Consider the following 20206-nt stretch of genomic DNA (forward strand, 5'->3'; position numbering starts at 1 on the left):
GCAGCAGCACAAATGAACATTCCACTAGCTTGAAATTTGCTCACCTTTCTCTCAAGATGCACAGTCCTTTCAGATTTTCAACATTAAATACTGAGAAATATAAAATGCATTGCCAATACACCTACTACAAAAATCCTTCATGGCTCGTTCCTTACCTCCACTCAGAGAAAACAGCTGAGCCAGAATATAAAAATAAAAATATCAATGTGCAAAAAAAACATCACCGATCGTGTCTGGTGCCACCTTTTTGCTGTAGATGACTGTCACTTTTGGTAACATTAGTAATAGCATCAAAAGAGAGAATCTTTTCATTTCTGGGACCAGGTCAATGCATCCGATTAAAGGGGGGAAACAAAGTAGGGAGGACAAAAAAAAAACAACCTCTAAACACTTAAAAATGCCAGTAACATCCACACATTTCCCTTTTCCCACCCTCCCCATTCCCACAAAAAAATAAAAAAGCTTTTAAAGCTCTAAATATACTTTTTTTTTCTTTCCATAGTGTGATTGAGCCTAGGGCTATACATTTAAGTATAGCAGGTGCAATTACAAGCAATTCCTGGCTCTGCACCCTGGACTGTCCCACACATAGGAGGAGGTACAGAATAAATCAAACCCTTCCATTTAGGCAAGCAAGCCCAAGATGAAGGAGAATAACCCTGTTGTGAGTATCCAGCGGCATCGAGGGTATTATTTCTTACTTTTTAAAATTTTTTTATAAAAAAAAAAAAAAAAAAGTCAGATGTTAGGAAGAGCAAAATATAATAAAATTTAAAAGGACAAAAACTAAACACGGAAGGAAATCAGCTGGGGACACCTGCACAATGAGAAAAGGAATGCATGCTCCATTCGAAGGATGAGGTGGGTCAATTCTCTCACATGGGTTTCCTAGGCCCACAGCCTAAGGCCTCAGCATCACTCTAAACCACAGGGTTTTTGTTTTGTTTTTTCTTCCAAAGACACTCTTAATCCTACCCCTGAAACCAATATGGTAGGGATAAGTTTGGAGTGATCATCACTCACTAACTACAATATTTGCTATTTAAAAAATAGATTTATATATAGTTCTGGGAATTATGAAGCAAACAAAACATAACACAAAGATGCATTTGTCACAATGAGCTCAAGTTGCAGCAACAGGAGAAATGTGGGGAAGGACAGAGAGGGCTGCTGCCAATGCAGCCAGTTCGTCCTTGGATATGTCCCACAGTGCAACAGTCAGATTACCTCGGTTACTCTGCGTCAGCGGACACAACATGACCAATGTCACATTGTCACTTCCAATGAAAAAAGACAGTGTTTCTTCTCAGAAGTTGCCCTATGCATTTTAGACATGTAATCGCTTCTTTGAATATGTCTAAAACGTGGCTTTATTCTTCTGTTTGGAATGATCGGCACATAAATTGACATCGAGGGTATCTGTAGTTCTCACCTTAACTCTAAGGATAGGGTAAGGTGCAAAAAGGAAGCCTGGTCTTTCTCATTTCAAATGACTGCATTTCATTCTAATGGGCAGAGATAGTTCATAAACCTGTGATTTTAATGTCCACTATCTACAAAACTGAATTAATGGCAAACAAAATTTTAGACCCTCAAAACTAAATGTAATGCAGTCAAAACTAATGGGCTAAAATCGGAGGTGATTTGTTACAAATTTATTTTTTCTCTTTAGTATCTGAACTCGCACTTCTGCTCCAGCATTTTGAAAGGAAGTTGTTTCATCTTTGGCTGCCTCTGCCTGTTTCACACTGAATCCCCATGAATGTTCTTTTTTCCAAAGAAAAACCTACGAATTCCATTAAACCATGTTGTGTTTGGTGTTGCACATGACTCTCTTACTGCTGTTTCTTTTACAGAATGAACAATGCCATGTTTTGTTTCTGTTTTACAAAGTTGTTGAGATGACAAGATCCATAATTAGCTGACTTTTATGCATACACTGTGACCTGATAATCCTGCAACACTTCATAGGGGAGAAAGGTCAGCCACCTTCTTTTTAGTTTTTTCTTGGAAACAATACAACTGCATATTCTACTTTATATTTAAATGGAAGGAAGAAAATATACAAGCCCATATTGATATTATATTTCTACTAAGAGCAACAACAGTTCATATGTTCATGTTTGCTGATATCACAATTCAACGCATGAACAGAGTCAGCTCTATACCATGAATACTGCTGAAGAGATGGTTGAGGGTTAGCAGCTCACTGCTGCATGTCCATAACAAGCAAAAGCATCCTGGAAAGAAGCCCCCAAACACATATCTTTCAGTACATAATAATGCAACCACATTAGCTAAGTACATACTGCACACAAGTTTTATCAGTATTTTTATCTCCCCAAGATGTTAAGAGTCCTCTTTTAAAAACAAAGCAGAGAGCCAATAAAATATATCTACAATACAGCCCTAGATTTTGTTTGTTTTTTGTTTTTGTTTTCTTAAACAATTTGGTCACAATGCACCTTTGATATAAAAGCATTTTTAAACTTTATTATTAATACTCAGGACATTAGGAATTTCCAGATTTTTTTCAGTAGCATTTGTAGAACCACTTTTGGTAACAAATACAGTAGTTAGGAATACGCATCCAGTTCAGAATGCATAATACTGTTTATCCTGAATCCTTTCCGGCTAAAAACAGGGCTGGCGCTGTGATGAGATAGAGGAGAATCTACAAAAAACACTGTAACATGTTTGTTTTTTTCCCAGAGGCTACATCCTCTTTTGCTGGAATACTTTATAAATACATATTAAAAAGTAAGGCAACAACTCCAAACAGTCCAAGCTGTTTGCTCAACTCTATTCCCAATTAGATCCGCAATCCTGGCGATCAATTTCATGGTTGTACTCTTTAGTGTTTTTGACTTTCTGATTTCAAAATGGTCCAAAGGCTATTTTCTGCCATGTCTAAAACATCTCTGGTATGTGTGTTCAATGACTTACACAACTAATACTGGTCAGGTACTGAAGCCTATGATGTCCCAGTGCCTGTTTTCAAAGGATTCAAGACATTGATTTGGATTCACGTAACCTCCTGCATGAATCCAAAATCCCCTTTCCTACTATGTTTATCACCTCTTCTCTTTTACTCCTAATTTTAAAACTAAAGGAGTACCAGGACGACCTGGTTACTGGAAAGATGTTTCACTCCAGTAAGCAAAACGTGTATCAGGGACCTTTCAAATTCACGGCCCCATTCCGTGTGGACATTCAACTCATGAAGATGTGCAAAAGGAAAAGATGTAAAATTACAGTCAAGTTATCCGGAAGAGGGTGTTATACAAACTTATATGGAAATGACAGTCTTTTTTTTCTTCCTTTCCTATAAATACATTTAACAGCTTAGCAGAAAGACAAGCTAAATTTAAGATTGTTCACATTTGAGAATTGTTTCATACTCTCTGCTATTGATAAATAAGGAACTCCTGACAATGGAATTTTAACAGCAATTTCATTAACAAATCTCTGAAGACAGCTCTTTTTTTTTTTTAAAGGGTTAGAACAATGATTATGTTTGCAAAGTTCTGAGAAGTCCATCTACTGTCCAAACTTTGGATTGAAGTCCTTATTTTTTTTCCTTTACTTAGAGACAGGTATATACAGTGCTGCTGTGATAATGAAACAAATGTGAAATCTACTGTAAGGTTGCACGATACAGAAACTGTTGCTCCATCTTCTACTACATAAATGTGTGACTCCACAGGTTAGTAACATCGCTGTCACTGTTTTTGTTAAGTTGGAATTATTCCATCACGTCTGAGACCTCTCTTCAACTCCAGATCCTCCAGTTTTTTCCACAATTCTTCACGCTCCTTTTCTTTCTTTTTCTCACTGGGGAAGAAACAAAGGACAAGGTAAGCACCTGGGGAGGTTTAAAGAGGTTCTTCATCAATAACTGCCCCTTTGACATACTTCTGTCCATGTGTTCTACAGTCTTTGAAACGCTTGGCATTAAGTTTGTGGGTGCTTTTTCTTTTTGGTGGTTCTCTCTCTTGCCTTTTTCTTGTTTTGTTTTTTTTTTGACACTTACATAGACACAAAGTAGTATTAATGAACAGAGTAGGAGATGACAAAAGTATTTTAAGATTGTACATTAATATTCCTTTATATTTAATGTAGAATATTAACTTCAAAATTACTGAGAAACAAAAATGGGGATCATTTACATATAGCTGTTATCCTAAAACCAAGGGCATAATAGATCTAGTTAAACATCTAATTTTCTCTTTTGTCTTCAAACAGTTCTCAAAAGGGATGCTACAAATGACACTGATACGGGGAATATAGTAAGGTCATGGAAATAGACTTCCTCTTTATGAACATCTACTTTTCCTATACTGTGTATTTTTAAATTCTTTAGCAGTATCTTGTCTGGACAAGTATTTATAAATCACAAAAATCTAAATTATCAACATATTTTATGCTTATATATACAACCAATTTAAATATTCTTTCTTCTATGATTTGCTTTAATAATCTGGACAGAACTGTATTGATATCATTATATATTAAATTTTTAATGTTCCCAGCCTTCAAATTTAGTTCAATATCAATTTAACTAGTGAATTCCAGACTTTGGAAAAAATGGCAAAAACTGTGGATGTTTAAAACAGCATTAACAAATTTTATTTTGTTACAGATATTTTTATATTTTATTGATTTTTTTTTAATAAATATTTTTTCTTTATTGATTTGAGAGAGAGAAAGGGAGAGGGGAGAGATAGAAACATCGATGAGAGAGAACATCGACTGGCCCCCTCCTGCATGCTCCCCAATAGGGATTTGGTCCACAACCTGGGCATGAATCCTGACTGGGAATCAAACCTGCAACCTCGTGGTGCATGGGTTGATGCTCAACCACCGAGCTACACCAGCCAGGTGCCACAGATATTTTTAGATTACCATATTTTTATAAAAGAATAATGTTAATTTTAACATCAACCAAGTCAGAAGTACATAATCCAGAAATACATGACTATACTGTAAATGAATAAATTCACATTTACTAAAGACAATTCACAGCACTGTCCCTAGCTTTCCCATGATGTAATGAACCCGCGAACAGCACACCCAAACAGCATCTGTGTATCCTACATTCAGATCCTGAAAAAAGGTGCCCCGCCACCTCAGGCGAGGGTGAGACGCTCTTTGTGCTACTTTTCCTAGCGAGGACTTACGGTCCGTTACAGTCCAGTATTTCCTCAGGGAAATCCACATAGGTTAAGTGAAATGTGTATATAATTCCAATGCCTCATCTCTTTATATCAGCAAGTTATACTGATATCTAGAGCAACAGAAATTAATCTTCATTTCCCCCAAAAATTATTTCTAGAAATACTTGAGTAATTTTATATTCTCATCCCACTAGTCTTAAGGGAATATTTAATTATGTAATATGGTAATTAATATTATCATTTCATAATTAATATTTTGTTATTTTAAGCCTTTACTATACTTAGTTTAAGTTATCTCAAATGTAATCTGCACATTATGAATTTCAGTGGGCATAATAATTTATCAAACAATTACCTATTGGGTGATTTTGACCCTGAAAAATTATATTTAAAGGGCAAGATTAGATAATCCTTCAATCATTATGGATTCCAGATTCTTAACTGTAAAAACAAAATGTTTGCTAAATTATCACTTTTGATTTCTCAGTACAGTTTAAGGATAATATTAATTCTAAATAAATGTTATCAGAAAACACTGATTTCAGTACATTTAAATCAATTCTGTAGATCCTGCTGAGTTTCAAAGGATATGACCTTTTAATTTGGAGAGAGAGGGAGAAGGAGAAGAAATTGGTAGGCAAGGCCTTAGAAACTTTATTAAACTAAAAAACAGTTTAACCATATATTAGGTTTATACTGCCATAATTCAGTTTTTTGGGGTTTTTTTTGTTCATCTTTTTATCTTCACCTAAGGACATTTTTGCATTTATCTTCAGATTGAGTGGGAGGGAGAGAGGGGGAAGGGAGAGAGAGAAACATCAATGTGAGAGAGGCGCATCGACTGGTTGCCACTCACACAACCTCAACCAGGGCCAGAGACAAACTGCAAACGAGGTACGTGCCCTTAGCGGGAACCAAACCTGGGACTCTCTGGTCCACAGGCTGATGCTCTAACCGCTGAGCCAAATTGGCCAGGGCTAATTCACAGTTTAAATGAAGAAACGACATCATTAAAATACTCATCACTTATTACTGAAGTGTTTCTTTCACGTCTCTGACCCAAAGAGTTACGGCATTCAGTGCCATCTGTCCTGTGGGGCTTTTCTTCCAGGTGAACTTCATGCTGAGTTATCATAGATCTTTATGCTGGTAACTTTCTCTTAAAAAACTAAATAGTTCTGATATAGTTAGTGTCACCCTCTTTCTTTCCCACATTGTCAAGCTAGGGATACTGCCAAATTCTCTCCCAATTTCGAGTTTACATAGCAGTAATGTTGGCATGTGTACCTAACACTGTTAGTTATTTATTGCACCCATCATTTCAGATTTGTAATACTTTTATATGAACTGAGATGATTACTAACATCTTGCCATCCAGAAGTAAAATTCTTCATTCAGTCCTTCTCTGATAATACCAAATAAATCTCTTTATTCTTTTTTCCTATTTCTGTATCTATGGAGAAACCAATGTTTCCATCTATTCCATATAACCTTCTATTACTCTTTGGACAAATATTACTGTTGCTTTTTTTAAAATCTTTCTCTCATTAAGAAAGTCCATTCACTATAAGTCACTTTAATATATCGGATCATCAGAATCAACTTCACAGTGTCTATTCCTAGTCCCCTTGGTTAATTCCTTTTTTCCCCTGGTTTTTAAAAAATATTTTAATTTTTAGAGCGAGGGTGAGGGAGATAGAGAGAAAAAACCATCGACAAGAGAGCGAAACACTGACAGGCTGCCTCCTGTATGCCCCTACCAGGAATCGAACCAGAAACCTTTCAGTGCACAGGACAACACCCAATCACCTGAGCCATACCAGCCAGGGCCCCTTGATTAATTGTTATCTTTTTTAAGAGTTTGGTCTAGCCCTGGCTGGTGTGGCTCAGTGCACAGAGCATCAGGCTGTGCACTGACGTGTCACGGGTTCCTTTCCCGGTCAATACCTGGGTTGCAGGTTTGATCCCTAGCCCCTTTGGGGGTGCATTCGGGAGACAACCAATTGATGTGTCTGTCTCATACTGATGTCTCTCTCTCTCTCTCTCCCCCCTTCCCTCCGTTCCTTCTACTCTCTCTGGGGGAAAAAAAAATCAATGCGAAAAATATTCTCCGGTGAGGATTAACCAAAACAAAAAAAGTGTGGTCTAGTTTAAATAATAAATGATTAGAAAACAGTTTTATTCTTGAAGTTCAATAAATAAAAATTAATTTACTTCAATCAATTTCAATATTTTAGAAATTAGGTCTTTAATACTGTTAATGAGATTCTACAGATTTAATCTTTATTCGACTAGGATAAGCTTTTAGTTGCTATCAAGGAATATTACGCACAACCCACTCTTTAATGGTAAATCACAGCATGAAAATGTGTGCTTTACCGCATCTAAATAACATTCTAAAAAAACATTTTAAGTTTGGGACAAGAAAAGTTATTATGAATTCAATGATTTACAAAAACTATAAATAGTGTAAATTAAAATTTATTTAAATTGCAAGTATGACACAACATATCCCATAATTTATATTTATTCCACTACTGTATAAAAAAATCTCAGCCTCTTCTGTCTAGAGTTAAACACTTGCCATATTCCATAATTTAGTTGCTTTTCAATATATCAATCACATCCTGGTAATTTTAAAAAAAATAATTGTGATGGTCCTTTGTCTCCTGCCACCAAACTTTTCTCCTCATTGCTCTTCTTATTAATAAAATGCAAGTAACACATTCAAAACCAGGCAAAGCGAAGAAGCAAGGGAGCCACAGACAGTTGTGCTCAGGAGACTCTGCAAGGCCCTAGCTCTGAACTCACACATACTCTGGGACCATGGTTTTAGACTAGACAATGTGGCATTTGCTTCTGTATCATCAAAGCCAAAAACCAAAGGTCCCGTTACTAAACTCTCTAGACTTTCCTCAATGTCTCCAAGCACACTGATGCCATGCATGGTCTGAACATTTGTACCCCACCCCCCAAATTCATATGCTGAAATCCTAAACCCCAAAGGTGATGATATTAGTATGTGGGGCCCCTTTGGGAAGCAATTAGGTCATGAGGATGGTCCCCTCATGAATGGGACTAGCGCTCTTCTGAGCGATCCCACCGAAGTCCCTGGCCCCTTCCATCAGGTGAGGACACAGGGAGAAGGTGCCAGCTGGGGACCAGAAAGAGGGCCTCAGCCAGCCATGCTGGCACCATGCTCTCCGACTTCCAGCTTCCAGAACTGGTAGCAATTCACTCCTGTTGTTGACAAGCCACCCACAGAATACCCAGATGTGGTCTTTTGTCACAGAAGCCTGAACGGACTAATGAGACACCTTTGGGGAAGTTGGACACATTGAACAAGAAGTAACGAAACTGAGGAATCACTTACATGAAATCAAGAAAGGCTTTACTCAGCCATAAGCATTTATTGTGAAGAGTACAAGGGTTTTTGCCCCCTTTTGGTTTCAGACGTTTCGAGATTTATACAACACCTCCCTTTCTCTTCACTGCCCTATAAATTAAAATGCATCTGCTGGGTTCTAGAACAGAAAATAAATTCTGGGCCAAAGAGCCAAACAAAATGGTGCCTCGTCCTCCTGCTGCAGGAGTGAAGGACGAGGTCAGCCCAACTGCAGTTCAGGTCAGCTCAGAATGGAAGCGAATCCAGTTGGCCAGCAACCAAATGGTCCCCTCAGTGGGCCCGAAATACCAGCTGTGCCAAGCTCTGAGCCCCGAGGCAGAAGAGAGACATTACGGAAGGGAAGGAGGAAAGCGGCCTTTTTCAAAGTGGCACTTGGTTACCCAGTGGCACACTAATGAAGACACAGCTAATGAGCATGCAAAAATGATCGGATAAATAAATAAAACTGTGCTGCTCAGAATTTCGGTTCAATTAGGCCACTCCAGCAAAGAGCAAGAAAAGAACTCAGTAGTTTTGTGCACAGCTGACAAATAAGCTTTAAAAAGTTACCGCTGGCGATCTGACTTGTATGTGGCTGTCAGCTCGTCAAACATGGTGCTGTTCATTTCCATAAAGGCCTTCAACACGTTGTAGACTAATGCCACGATGGCCCTGCAGGGGAGAAGGGAACCGGTGGTGAGTCTACGCACAGGATGAGAAGGCGCGAGCACAGCTCCGCATGGGCCCCGCGTGCTGCACACTATCTCCGCCCCTTAGCGCAACTAGAGTGACGTCCAGTTCACGTCCGCATCAGGAGGTACAGTCTCTACTGTTCAAGGCAAGACATCTTTCTGAGGGTAGGCAGAATTAAGAAAAGAAAAATCTAATTTTGCCCTTCTAATTATTTGTGCCCAGAATAGACTTGCCTGTGGGCAATTGTTAACTTCATTTAATAAAAAGGCAAGAATAAAAATAAAGCAACTCACCCTAAAAAGGACACCTGTGGCCAGACTCACCTTAGAGGCCTGAATTTGCATAGAATTTTATTTTTAAAGGGATAATATACATAATTCATCACAATCAAAAGCTGTTCCCACGGAAACATGTAATATGTATTATTCAGATTCCAAATTTGATATCAAAGCCCTGTAAGATGGGCAGTTTAGTATGAGTCCTGTTTCTAGCTGTGATCTGCATCAGTCCATTCACGTCTGCTTGGCCCCCTTGCTGCTCCAATCCACTGCTGGTGAGGGACTGGCAAGCTGGTGCCGGCGGTGACGGGCTACGGCACACCGGACAGCTAAAGGCCGATGTGGTGGTCCATACTGATCAAGTGGAAGCAGCAGCTCTAGGGCCATGTGAGGACTGTCCCATGATGGGCTTGACAGCTTCAGACTAGAATCTAAATAGCACTGCCCTTTGCAAAAATATACAGCAGTGCTTCCATTTTGCAACTGTATGCTCCCAATACCTCTGAAAAAGGCACTGGTACAAGTTAGGCCATGTGTTAAATAAGCTGGGTTTGATGTTTCTGAAACATTTATAAGAAAGTACTTGCTGTGCTGCTTCTTCCCTGCACCCATTATTAATAGGAAAACATAAGGAATGACCTCCCCAAATGCCACAGCCGTGGAGGAGGGCAACTGCAGTATACTGAGCGGTCACACCTACGTGCTGAAACCACTCTCTAGGTTCTCATAAGGAGACTTAATTGTGTACAGCTCTTTATTTTTAAAGGTTTTGTTAATAAAATTTAGCAAATTTGAAAAGTGAAAAATGTGTTATTTTACAATTGTATGCAAAACTTTTAAAGCCAGAGGAATTATGAATAGACTGGATTTCCATCTGCTAATTTTTAATGCCATGTTAACTTTTCTTTCTGTTCCAGAGAAATATGTCAAGCCATTCAAATACAGGATGCTTTCCCTTTCACAGGACTAGATGTTCAAGTTCTTTTTGAAGACTGTAAACTTTTCTTCCCCAGAGAACATATATAATGACTGAGCCGGTTTTAAGAAATGGATCTTGCTAAAATGCAGATCAATTCAGACCACATTCCTCCTTACAACTCTTTACTGTTTCCTTATCATCCACTTGGTGAAGGCTCATGTGGGTCCCACTCCCCTTTCTAACCTCATCTTCCAGCAACTTCCCCAAGACACCTGTGGCTTTAACCCTCCCAAACTCACAGGTCTCAGAACCTGACAGGTGCTTTTTACATTTTTGTTCCTTGTTCATGACCGACAGACCCACACTTTGAAAGGGCTTCTTTACTGTTCAAGGCAATACACTAAAACATAATTTCCACCTGGCAAATTCCCTTCAGATTCCACTCGTGCATCACCCACGCACCCCATGTCCACAACCTCTCCTCTGGCTCCGCCCCATCTGCAACATTCACGGACACGTCAGCAGCCCTCAAGTACACTGATGTGTTAACAGAACACATTTAAACCACTGTTTCATAAAATATCTGTTTACTTGTGGGTCTCGCCAACCAGTCAGTGAATTTGTAAAAGGGAGGGATTTTATCTTTTCACGTCTGTCTTTAGCAATGAGCAGAGCATCTAGCACATAACAAACACACAAGACATTGTATTAAGCAAAAGAGAAAGAGGGAGGGAGAGAGGAAGGGAGGACGGGAGGGAGAAAAGGAGACTGAAAACCTACGGATTCCAATGTTCTTTTGAAATCCTATAAAGACTGGAAAACATGATGGGAAGGATGACATTAGAGTTTTCTTCTATCAAACTCATGATGTATTCATTATTCCAATAATAGAGTGCCCTTTCTGCGACCTTTGAGAAAACAAAAAACAAGAACGTTAAGAGAGAAAAGGACAAAGATAAAACAAAATTGTAAATCTCCAAACAAAAGTATTTAAAGACTATTTTTATATTATTCATTCAAATGTAAAATTAAATATTAATCACACTCTACATTTTTAAGGATTTAAAACCTTTCAGAAAGTTCCAACGTGGTTCATCAATTTCCCTACCTATTTCTAGTCTCCTTTCACATTACCCATTTCATCCGATTCCACATTTTTTCTGCACGACTCCAAGCTCCAGACACCTTGATTCCCTGTGCCACACAGTCCCCCGTCACCGCAACCCTCCTGGCTCACCTCTTCAGCCACACAGCACATGCTGGCCTCAGCCAGCTGCCCTCCTGAGAGCTGTCCCTGGCTCAGCACCTCCCAGGGAGGCGCTGTCCCCACCACCACCTGAGGAGCAGGCGCTGCTGTGCCCATTGTACAGAGGAGGACGCTGAGCTTCAGAGAGGTGGGTAACCTGGCCAACATCACGTGACTAGTAAAAGGTCAAATGAGGACTCAAGCCTAGGGCCCAGACTCTTTCCAGAGTCCTTGCCTGTCTCCCTCCCTCTGAACTAAGTAAGTCAGGACAGTCCCTCAGATTCTGGGCTCGGGGTCACTGCTGGACATACGCCAGCTGGCCGCCTCAGACCCCTTTTCTCTGACCACCACACTATCACTGACTCTGAATTCAACAGAATACTTCAAAAATAATCTAAAATAATAAGACTCAAAATAAGCCAAAAAACAACAACAAAATCTAAAATCTCTAAAAAGGGTAGTTATATAGGAAAAGGAAAAAGAATGGTTTCTTTCATTCCATTGGATTAAGAAATTATGTTTTAATTTAATAAATTTCAATTTTAATTAATAAATTATTTTATAAATTAATTTTAATTTAAAAAAACATACAAGATGCGCCCACCAATACACGCTGAGAAATTAAAACCTTTCTATTTACTTGGTTCTTAAACCTTTCTATTTACTTATTATTCAACTTGGTTCAAACAAAATCCTGGGGCTACCCTTATGTGTGTGGCTCAGCCCAAGCACCAAAGGGTCTTGGGTTCAAATCCAAGTCAAGGGCACATATTTGAGTTACAGGTTCGATCCTGTATAACCCCCAGCCCCGGCAGGGTAACTAATTGATGTGTCTCTCTCATATTGATGTGTGTGTGTCTCTCTCCCCCCCCCCCTTCCCCTCTCTCTAAAAAATCAATGGAAAAAATATCCTCAGACTTAAAAAAAAAAAATCCTGGGACTTGTGAGACACTAGACCTGAGAGTGCAAAGAAAACAATGAATCCTGGTATGCTTACTACATGCCAGGCACAGTGCAAAATGTTTCACACATTATTTAATCCTCACAACCAACACACAGAGTGGGTACCATTATTTCTATTTTGCAAATGAGGAAACTGATGCTCAAGGTCACATGGCTGGCAAGGGGCAGACTCCACCCTGCTCTTGACCTCTTTGCTCTCATCCCTCCAGAGCTCCCATGCGGCGGGAAGGCGGGTCTGCGGCCACCCCGTGTAAACCGGGACAAGCCTGGGAGAGAGGTGAAGCGCTGGGGGGAAGGCAGAAGGAACACCCAGAAGGAGCGGGACAGAGGAGGGCAGGGTGAGCCGGGCTCTGAAGGATGAACAAAGGAAAGGGCGTATCAGGCTGGGGAGTCACAGGGAGGGAGGGCAGAGGCACCCACATGGCCAGTGTGTCTAAAACCCACAAAGCACATATGTATCCGAGACAGGGAGAACACGAGGCAAGGAAAGGGAGGGGAGGAGGAGAGGAATCAGATGAGACTGTTCTCAAACTTACAGCTGAATGGAGGAATGCTTAAAGAGACCACAGGAGGATGCTGGTAAAGAAGGAGGGATCTAGGCTTGTCCTGCATCCAATAACGAGTCTAAAATTTACCTGCCACTTAATGCTAACAAACCCCCTAATCTCTATATATCTATAGGTCAATATGTAAAACTCTTACAGAAAGAAAGTATCCAGTAAAGCCTCTTAAAGGGGAAAGGCACTGTTTGGCAAATTAAAATCTAGCATGCCTGGCCCTAGACCTGGCTTCCTGGGACCCACTGTCCTCCACCACACGGCGGCAGGGTCTCTAGCTGGGAGCGTTCTGACCCCAATGCCACATCTGGGGCAAGTCATGACGGGCATGTGGCCACACAGAGTAGCACTGGATAAATGAACCAATGAACACTTGACGAATAAATAAAGAAAAATCTCTTTACTTTTTTTCTTCTGTTCTCAGTTTTATTTCTGTCAAATAATTTACAATTCTTGCCCTGGCCGGTTTGGCTCAGCAGTTAGAGCGTTGGCCTGTGGTCCAGAGAGACCCGGGTTCGGTTCCTGCTAAGGGCACGTACCTCAGTTACAGTCTGTCCCCAGCCCTGGTTGGGTCGTGTGGGTGGCAGCCACTTAATGTGTCCCTTTCACATCGATGTTTTTCTTTCTTTCTCTCTCCCCCCCCCACCTCCCACTCTACCTGAACAAAAAAATGGAAAAATGTCCTCAGGTGAGGATAAAAAAAAAAATTACAATTTTTTTCTTTCTGCTGTGGACTAAATTGTGTCATTTGCCGACTCCCACCGATTCCTATGCTGAAGCCCTGACCCCCAGTGTGAGTGTACTTGGAGATAGAGGGTAATTAAGGTTAAGTGAGGTCATAAGGGTCAAGTCGTAATTCAACAGGCTTGGAGGCCTTGTGAGAGAGGCCCCTTTCCACGTGCACACACCAAGGAGAGGCCACGTGAGGACAAGGGACAGGGTGGCCAGACGCAGCGCGGCAGAAAGGAAGCCTCAGCAAAGCAGACCGCGCGGCACTCCGGACCCACTCCCAGCCCACGGGACTGAGGCATGGACTCTGTGGTTTAAGCCACGCAGTCTGTGGTGTTCTGTTATGGAATCTGCTATGGTCTAAATATTTGTGTCACCCCCTAATTCATGTGTTGAGATCCTAACCTCCAAAGACGATAGTACTAGTAGGTGGAAGATACTTAAGTCACAAAAGTGGAGCCTTCATGAATGGAATCAGTGCCTTTTAAAAGAGGTTCGAGAGCCCTTACCTAACCACGCTGACACCCCGATGTCAGACTTCCGGCTTCCAGAACTGTGAGTAATAAATTTCTGTTGTTCATACGCCACCCGATCTGCGGTATTTTATTAGAGTAGCCCAACTGAGACAGCCCCAGCTAACTAAGATGCTGTCTCCTTGCTGAGCTTCTGAGAACCACTTAAGCCTCCCTGGTGTTACTCGTTCCTGCTCCTTGCCTCCACTACCAAATGTCCTCATGGAAACTAAAAACCACGGTAAATAATCCAGATGTTTGAGCACCACGGGCATGTGTAATATGCAAAACATCTACACAGTATCCTGAAATATTTTTTATCTAGACATGTGTTATATCATATGAATGTAATGGTCTGTATAATGGTTCCTACTGTTTTTGGGGGTGGGGGCTGTGGTACAATCACAAGATTGTCACAAGATCCCTGACTTGACATACTAAGACGTCTTTAACAACAGCCAGCGTCTCTGACTATGCAGGGTAATGACAGAGCAGGAGCGTCTGCCAACAAGCCCACTGCTAGCAGTGAGGTTCTGTGCTGCCAACTACAACGGAACAATCTCTGCAAATCGGCAGGCAGTAATAAAGGACCAATTCTCTACTCTGCCATTTGGATTTTGGTGAGATATCCAAGGATAAAAATCTGATGTGTTTTCAGCCCAGATCACCCCCCTCCCTCCTGCATGGGGCCTCACCACTGCAGCAAGGTCCCACTGAGAAAAGGGCTGCCCAGGTTCACCTGCCCTGAATTCTCCCCGAGTGGCCACAAGGAGGCAGAGTGATGCCGCAGGAAACTGTCCCTATTGACTCCACTCCCTATTGGGACCTTCAGCAAATCATTCCCTGAGCCTCATGTTTATTTTTTTCATCTAGAAAATAGGGCAGGGGGAAGCCTCATAAGATAATTTGAAGTTCAGAAACAATGTATGTAAAGCAGCTAGTATAGCATAAAATGTAAGTGGTCTTTTTCTCTCAAGCTTTATTTGGCATTCTCGCTTACACACTACAGGAAGCCGACCAGCCCCTCTCCTTCAGCTACTTTACTCGAGACAAATCATTTTGCCACTCTGGGCTTCAGCATCACCATCACGTCAGTGACCATTGCAATGCCCTCCTCGCAGGGGGTCACGAGAATGAGGCACTGAGCAGAAAGCACCATCACTGTGGCTGGCACGGAGCAGCACTCAGCATAAAGGTGCTTATTATTAAAGTGATTACTACCATGTAAGAAAATAGCGAATAAGTAACAACAGGTAGCTAGCATCCATTTTATCTTTTTCAATACAAATAAAATTTCACCAAAATAATACAGGTTGCATAGGCCACTCTGGCTCACACCCTCCTTGCTACTAACCTGAAAATGGGGGCTAGATACACACTTGGCAATTTGTTTAAACAAAGGTTCCTGAATTTTAACAAACTGTGAAGGTTCAATCACATCCAATATTTCTTCCAGCTCCCCAAGGAACATAACCTGTAAGAACATGCAAAACACAAAATGTCAGGCACTTCGTTAAAAAATCCATGGGAATGATGATTACCGAGAGTCTGCACTGGTTTAAGAAAAATTTACATAGAACCAAACATGAACGTAGCTATTAACTCATGTTCATTTCACAAGGAATTCACCAGAGGGTACTTGTTGAGAGCAAGTTCCCTGCGGCACTGAAAATAGGATTCTATTTACTCTGGGAAAAACATGTGTTCCATCTATCACACGGAACTGTGCTTAGACAATGCAGCAGGGCCCTGCAATACAGGACTGTGCTTGGAGGGCTCGCCTCTCGCGTGCTATCACCCCTGCTCTCTCTTCCTCACCCACATTCTTTACAACGGGGAAGAGGCTGCCTGCAGCATGTGTGAAGTCCACAGCGGGCGTACGGGTATTTCCCAAACGTTTAGAGCCTTGCTCTGTGCTAGGGGCTCCTCTAGGATATGCTGTTAGAACACACAGGGTCGGAAAGGCACAGTGAGGAGATTCACCCCCACACGGGCACCCTTTGAACCCTTGAGCACAGGCTGACCCAGGCTCCCCCAGGCTCCCCCAGGCTCCACCTGTACACACGCGCGCATGTACACAATCGTTCGCTATCGAGCACAGCGAATCTCGTGGCCTCAGCACCACGTGCCTCAAGAAACTGCTTTGAGATCACAAACGAAGCCAAGTCAATAGTACCGTCGACTGTCTGAAATATAAGGGAAAGCTGACTAGAGAAATAAAAAGCAGCTACCTATTTAGGCATGAAAATAATTACCTTAGAAAAAATTAAGTATGCAATTAAAATATGAAAAATAACAATGTTTTCTTTCATATCTTAAGACACAGCTGAGTAGCAATGCATATTTTAATTTTACCGAACAGGTATTACGAAATTAGCTGATTTTTCTGAAACCGTGTAAAGTGGGGTTTTGGAGAACTGAAACTGATTTGAAAAGAAGGGTGTTTCTGTTAAAAGCAAAATTTGTTCACCCTTTATCATTTCTCAAGATAAATAAATTGTCCTCAAAGGTTTCCAAAATGTAAAGCTAACAACTGACCCTTTTTTTTCGGGGCCATTTTCACATGGTTTCCAACCTTTCAGAAGAGCGGGTGCCGATCCGGTACCCAGCCAGCTAGGCTCCCCTCCAAGCTGAGACACTCCCTCACAACAACCTCACGTGGCACATGCCCAGTTAGGTCTCGGAAAAAGTAAGCAACTGAAACTAAAGGTCGGTAACATATTGTACGATTGTACATAGTACGATCCCATCTACACTATACCTTAAAGTGGGTATTAGGGCAGGTTGCTCTAACATCTATTTACAATGACAGCAAACCTACATACTACGAAGGTGGTCACTAGGAAGGTGCCGTAGAGAGAGCTGGACAGCTGGACACATGACTGGGACCCAATGTGGACTTCTGTGGGGCTGAGCAGCACTGTGATAAACGTCCAGGGTTCACGAATAAGGGAGGTGGGACCTGGCCTAATCACCTATACTTAGTGTACTCGGTCAGGCTACTTAACTTCTCTAGGCATCAATTTTATAACCAGGAAAATGAGAATATTTACAGTCCTGCCTTACAGAGTTTCAGTGAGGATTAAATGAGAGAAGGCATTTTATGCATGCTTATTAGCTGGGTGCCTGGCACTCAGCCAAGTATTTAGTGTACTGTTAACACACTAATATTAAGCACTTACCTCTTTCTGACTACATGTTTTGGGCCAAAATTTCATTAACCCCCTAATAACCTAAAATGAAAAGGAGAAAAACAAATGACACTTAATTTTTCACATATACTCCATGAAAAGTGGTCCACAATTTGAAATAACGGAAAAAATACTTACTGGTTCTGTGAGGGAAGGATCTTTCTCCAGAAACTGTACTATGCAATAAGCCAGCTGGAGAAACAAAAAGTGAAAAACAAAATTGGAAATTTATCTACTAAAGGTTCAAAAGATATATTATTACAACTTCCTAAAAAGTTTCCATAGTCTGGTTTTAGTAAATTCACATTCATTTCATTTCATTTTAAAAATAAAAAGTATATAAAGCAAAATAAAAAGCGACTTTTTCAAGTCAAAGATTGACACTAATAAGCCTCCAGGGGAATCTGTTCAAAAAGAATATTGAGATATGAAGGAGCCGGCTGATGAAAAGCAGAGGAGAAATGTCACATTCGGTACAGCTATTCTGAAAGTGCCTCGTCTGCACAGAGTTGGAGCTCATCTCATGGGCCCTTTCTCCCTGTGCTAACTGACCTCAGCAGTACTGGTTTCCACTGCGGGTCCAGAAGAGTTCTCCAGCAGAGGTAGGCTCTTCCTACCAACCTTGCTGGCTGCCTGAAATGGCACAAGCAAACTAGCAGTTTCAGGAAGACACAAAAGGTTCTACCTGCCAGTTAGAACCTGGAGAAATATGAGTTCTACGTCTGATGCTAACTCATCTAGATAAGAATTCTTTTAAATGATTCCAAAATGTGATACCCTGTTTCAAAAAATAGAGACAAGATTTGTAAAAGGTCTGGTAAGATTCTTGGACAAGAAATTCACTCTTGAGAAACAACATGTTTAGGATGTTCCAAATTAGAAGCATATGAACTAATTTTTCCTCGAAACACAGAATTTCACATTTAAAGAGGAACACTGCTCAGAAAAATGTGTTGCATTTTTATGCAAACTCAAAGCATTCCCACTGAGGGGTGGCGGAAGGCAGAGGTTTGAAATACTATAATTAAAACACCACTAGAGCCTGGCCACCAAGAGGTCGCTGGTTTGATTCCCGGTCAGGGCACATGCCCAGGTTGTGGGCCCAATCCCCAGTGGGGGGCATGCCAATCAATGCTCTCTCTCATCGATGTTTCTATGTCTCTCCCTCTCCCTTCCTCTCTCTCTAAAAAAAAATAACAATAATAAAAAAATTAAACACCACTAGATTATTTATTTACCTCCCACTAGTGACATGTTTACCGTTCAAGGCAGTGTTAGCATGGAAATCAGAGTGGGAACAAGACAAGGTATGCTTTTTAAAGTAATGGAGGCTAAAAATAAAAGGATGTGAAAATATTGATTTGTTTACTTGTGTATTTATGTATGTATAGAAAGTTAGAAAGAAACGGTGAGTGAACTAGAACAGGAAGCAAAGGGCAACTTACAGACTAATAAGCCTGAGACAAAATATTCGAGGACATTAAACAATTATTACACATGTCCAGATCTAAATCTGAAATGCCCACATATATATTATTATACACAAAATGTTCAAAATATAATTTTGTGAACTGGGCAAGTCAACTAAATTTTCCAAAAAATGAGATGACTAAATAAAGGCTCCTTCACTTGAAAAATATTCCCATGAGTTTCCTATGTATTGAACATGAACACACACACACACACACACACACACACACACACTCTTATTTTCTTGGGGAGTATTTAAACTATAAAAAGTCTTTGTTAAAAAATTAAGTAAATTTCAGTATCAAAGAAACACTGGGGTTGCAAACTTTACTTCCAAAAGTAGTTGAACGAAATTCTACCTGGGCATGGAAGAGTGATAAGCTCCTGACAGTGTGTAAAGGGATCAACACTTTCACCAAAAACTGTTTGTGTTCTGCCTTAAGGGGTAAAGCAAAGCCATTGATAATACTAGGAAAAAGAAGAGATATGAATTAGCAATGTTACCACAACAAGCTAAATAAACTAAGACAAACTGTTCTTATGAGATCAGGTTAAATCTTATCAGTTTATGATTGGTCCTGAGCAACCCAAAACCCATCCCAGGAGCAGTCAAGATTTCTTAGTTACTTCAAAAATACAAGTAGGAAGGAAATTTGCTTCTGATCTCCCCGCACAGGCTCCTCTGCTCTTAAACCTAGTTGGATGGTCCCCAAATCTTTTGTATCAACAACTCTTTGTTCTTCCTCCCTCTTTTCCTTCCCCCCAAGTAGTTGCCTGCCTTGCTGTCTTATGACCCTTTCCATTTCCAGACATCATTCCTTCCTGTCCCTGCCATCTCTGCTCAGACCAAGAATACCCTAGAGCTCAGCCGAGGGGAGCTGCAGAGAAAACCATGTGACTCCACCTTCTTTTCCTCCTCCTATTAGAAGGAGAGACTAAGGAATCACATTGTCCAGTTACATTCGTCTCCCTTGTGTGTAGAAACCTACACAACAGCTGTCTCTTTCCAATTCATTCCACTGAGCCAGGAAACAGCTGTTCAAGAACGACACCTGGGTACACGGTTCCCTTGAAAATGGCAATCTT

General features: G+C 40.8%; 1 protein-coding gene across 7 annotated transcripts in view; it reads right to left on the bottom strand.

The window, feature by feature from the left end:
* Nucleotides 1–743: 743 nt before the first annotated feature.
* The window catches only part of PPP2R5E (protein phosphatase 2 regulatory subunit B'epsilon), a 141259-nt gene continuing 121796 nt past the window's right edge, over nucleotides 744–20206 (bottom strand). For 6 of the 7 annotated variants that reach the window (XM_036253197.1, XM_036253187.1, XM_036253209.1 and 3 more), the window contains 7 exons: nucleotides 19480–19588; nucleotides 17789–17842; nucleotides 17642–17692; nucleotides 15814–15933; nucleotides 11233–11360; nucleotides 9133–9234; nucleotides 744–3834 (listed from right to left, as the gene is read on the bottom strand). In XM_036253197.1, the coding sequence (XP_036109090.1) occupies nucleotides 3735–3834; nucleotides 9133–9234; nucleotides 11233–11360; nucleotides 15814–15933; nucleotides 17642–17692; nucleotides 17789–17842; nucleotides 19480–19588 (664 nt within the window). In that variant the 3' untranslated portion in view covers nucleotides 744–3734. The remainder of the gene's footprint in view (nucleotides 3835–9132; nucleotides 9235–11232; nucleotides 11361–15813; nucleotides 15934–17641; nucleotides 17693–17788; nucleotides 17843–19479; nucleotides 19589–20206) is intronic. The other variant, XM_036253203.1, reaches the window with a different exon arrangement.

The sequence above is a fragment of the Molossus molossus genome, unplaced genomic scaffold (assembly GCF_014108415.1).
Source record: "Molossus molossus isolate mMolMol1 unplaced genomic scaffold, mMolMol1.p scaffold_m16_p_1, whole genome shotgun sequence".
Taxonomy (NCBI): Eukaryota; Metazoa; Chordata; class Mammalia; order Chiroptera; family Molossidae; genus Molossus; species Molossus molossus.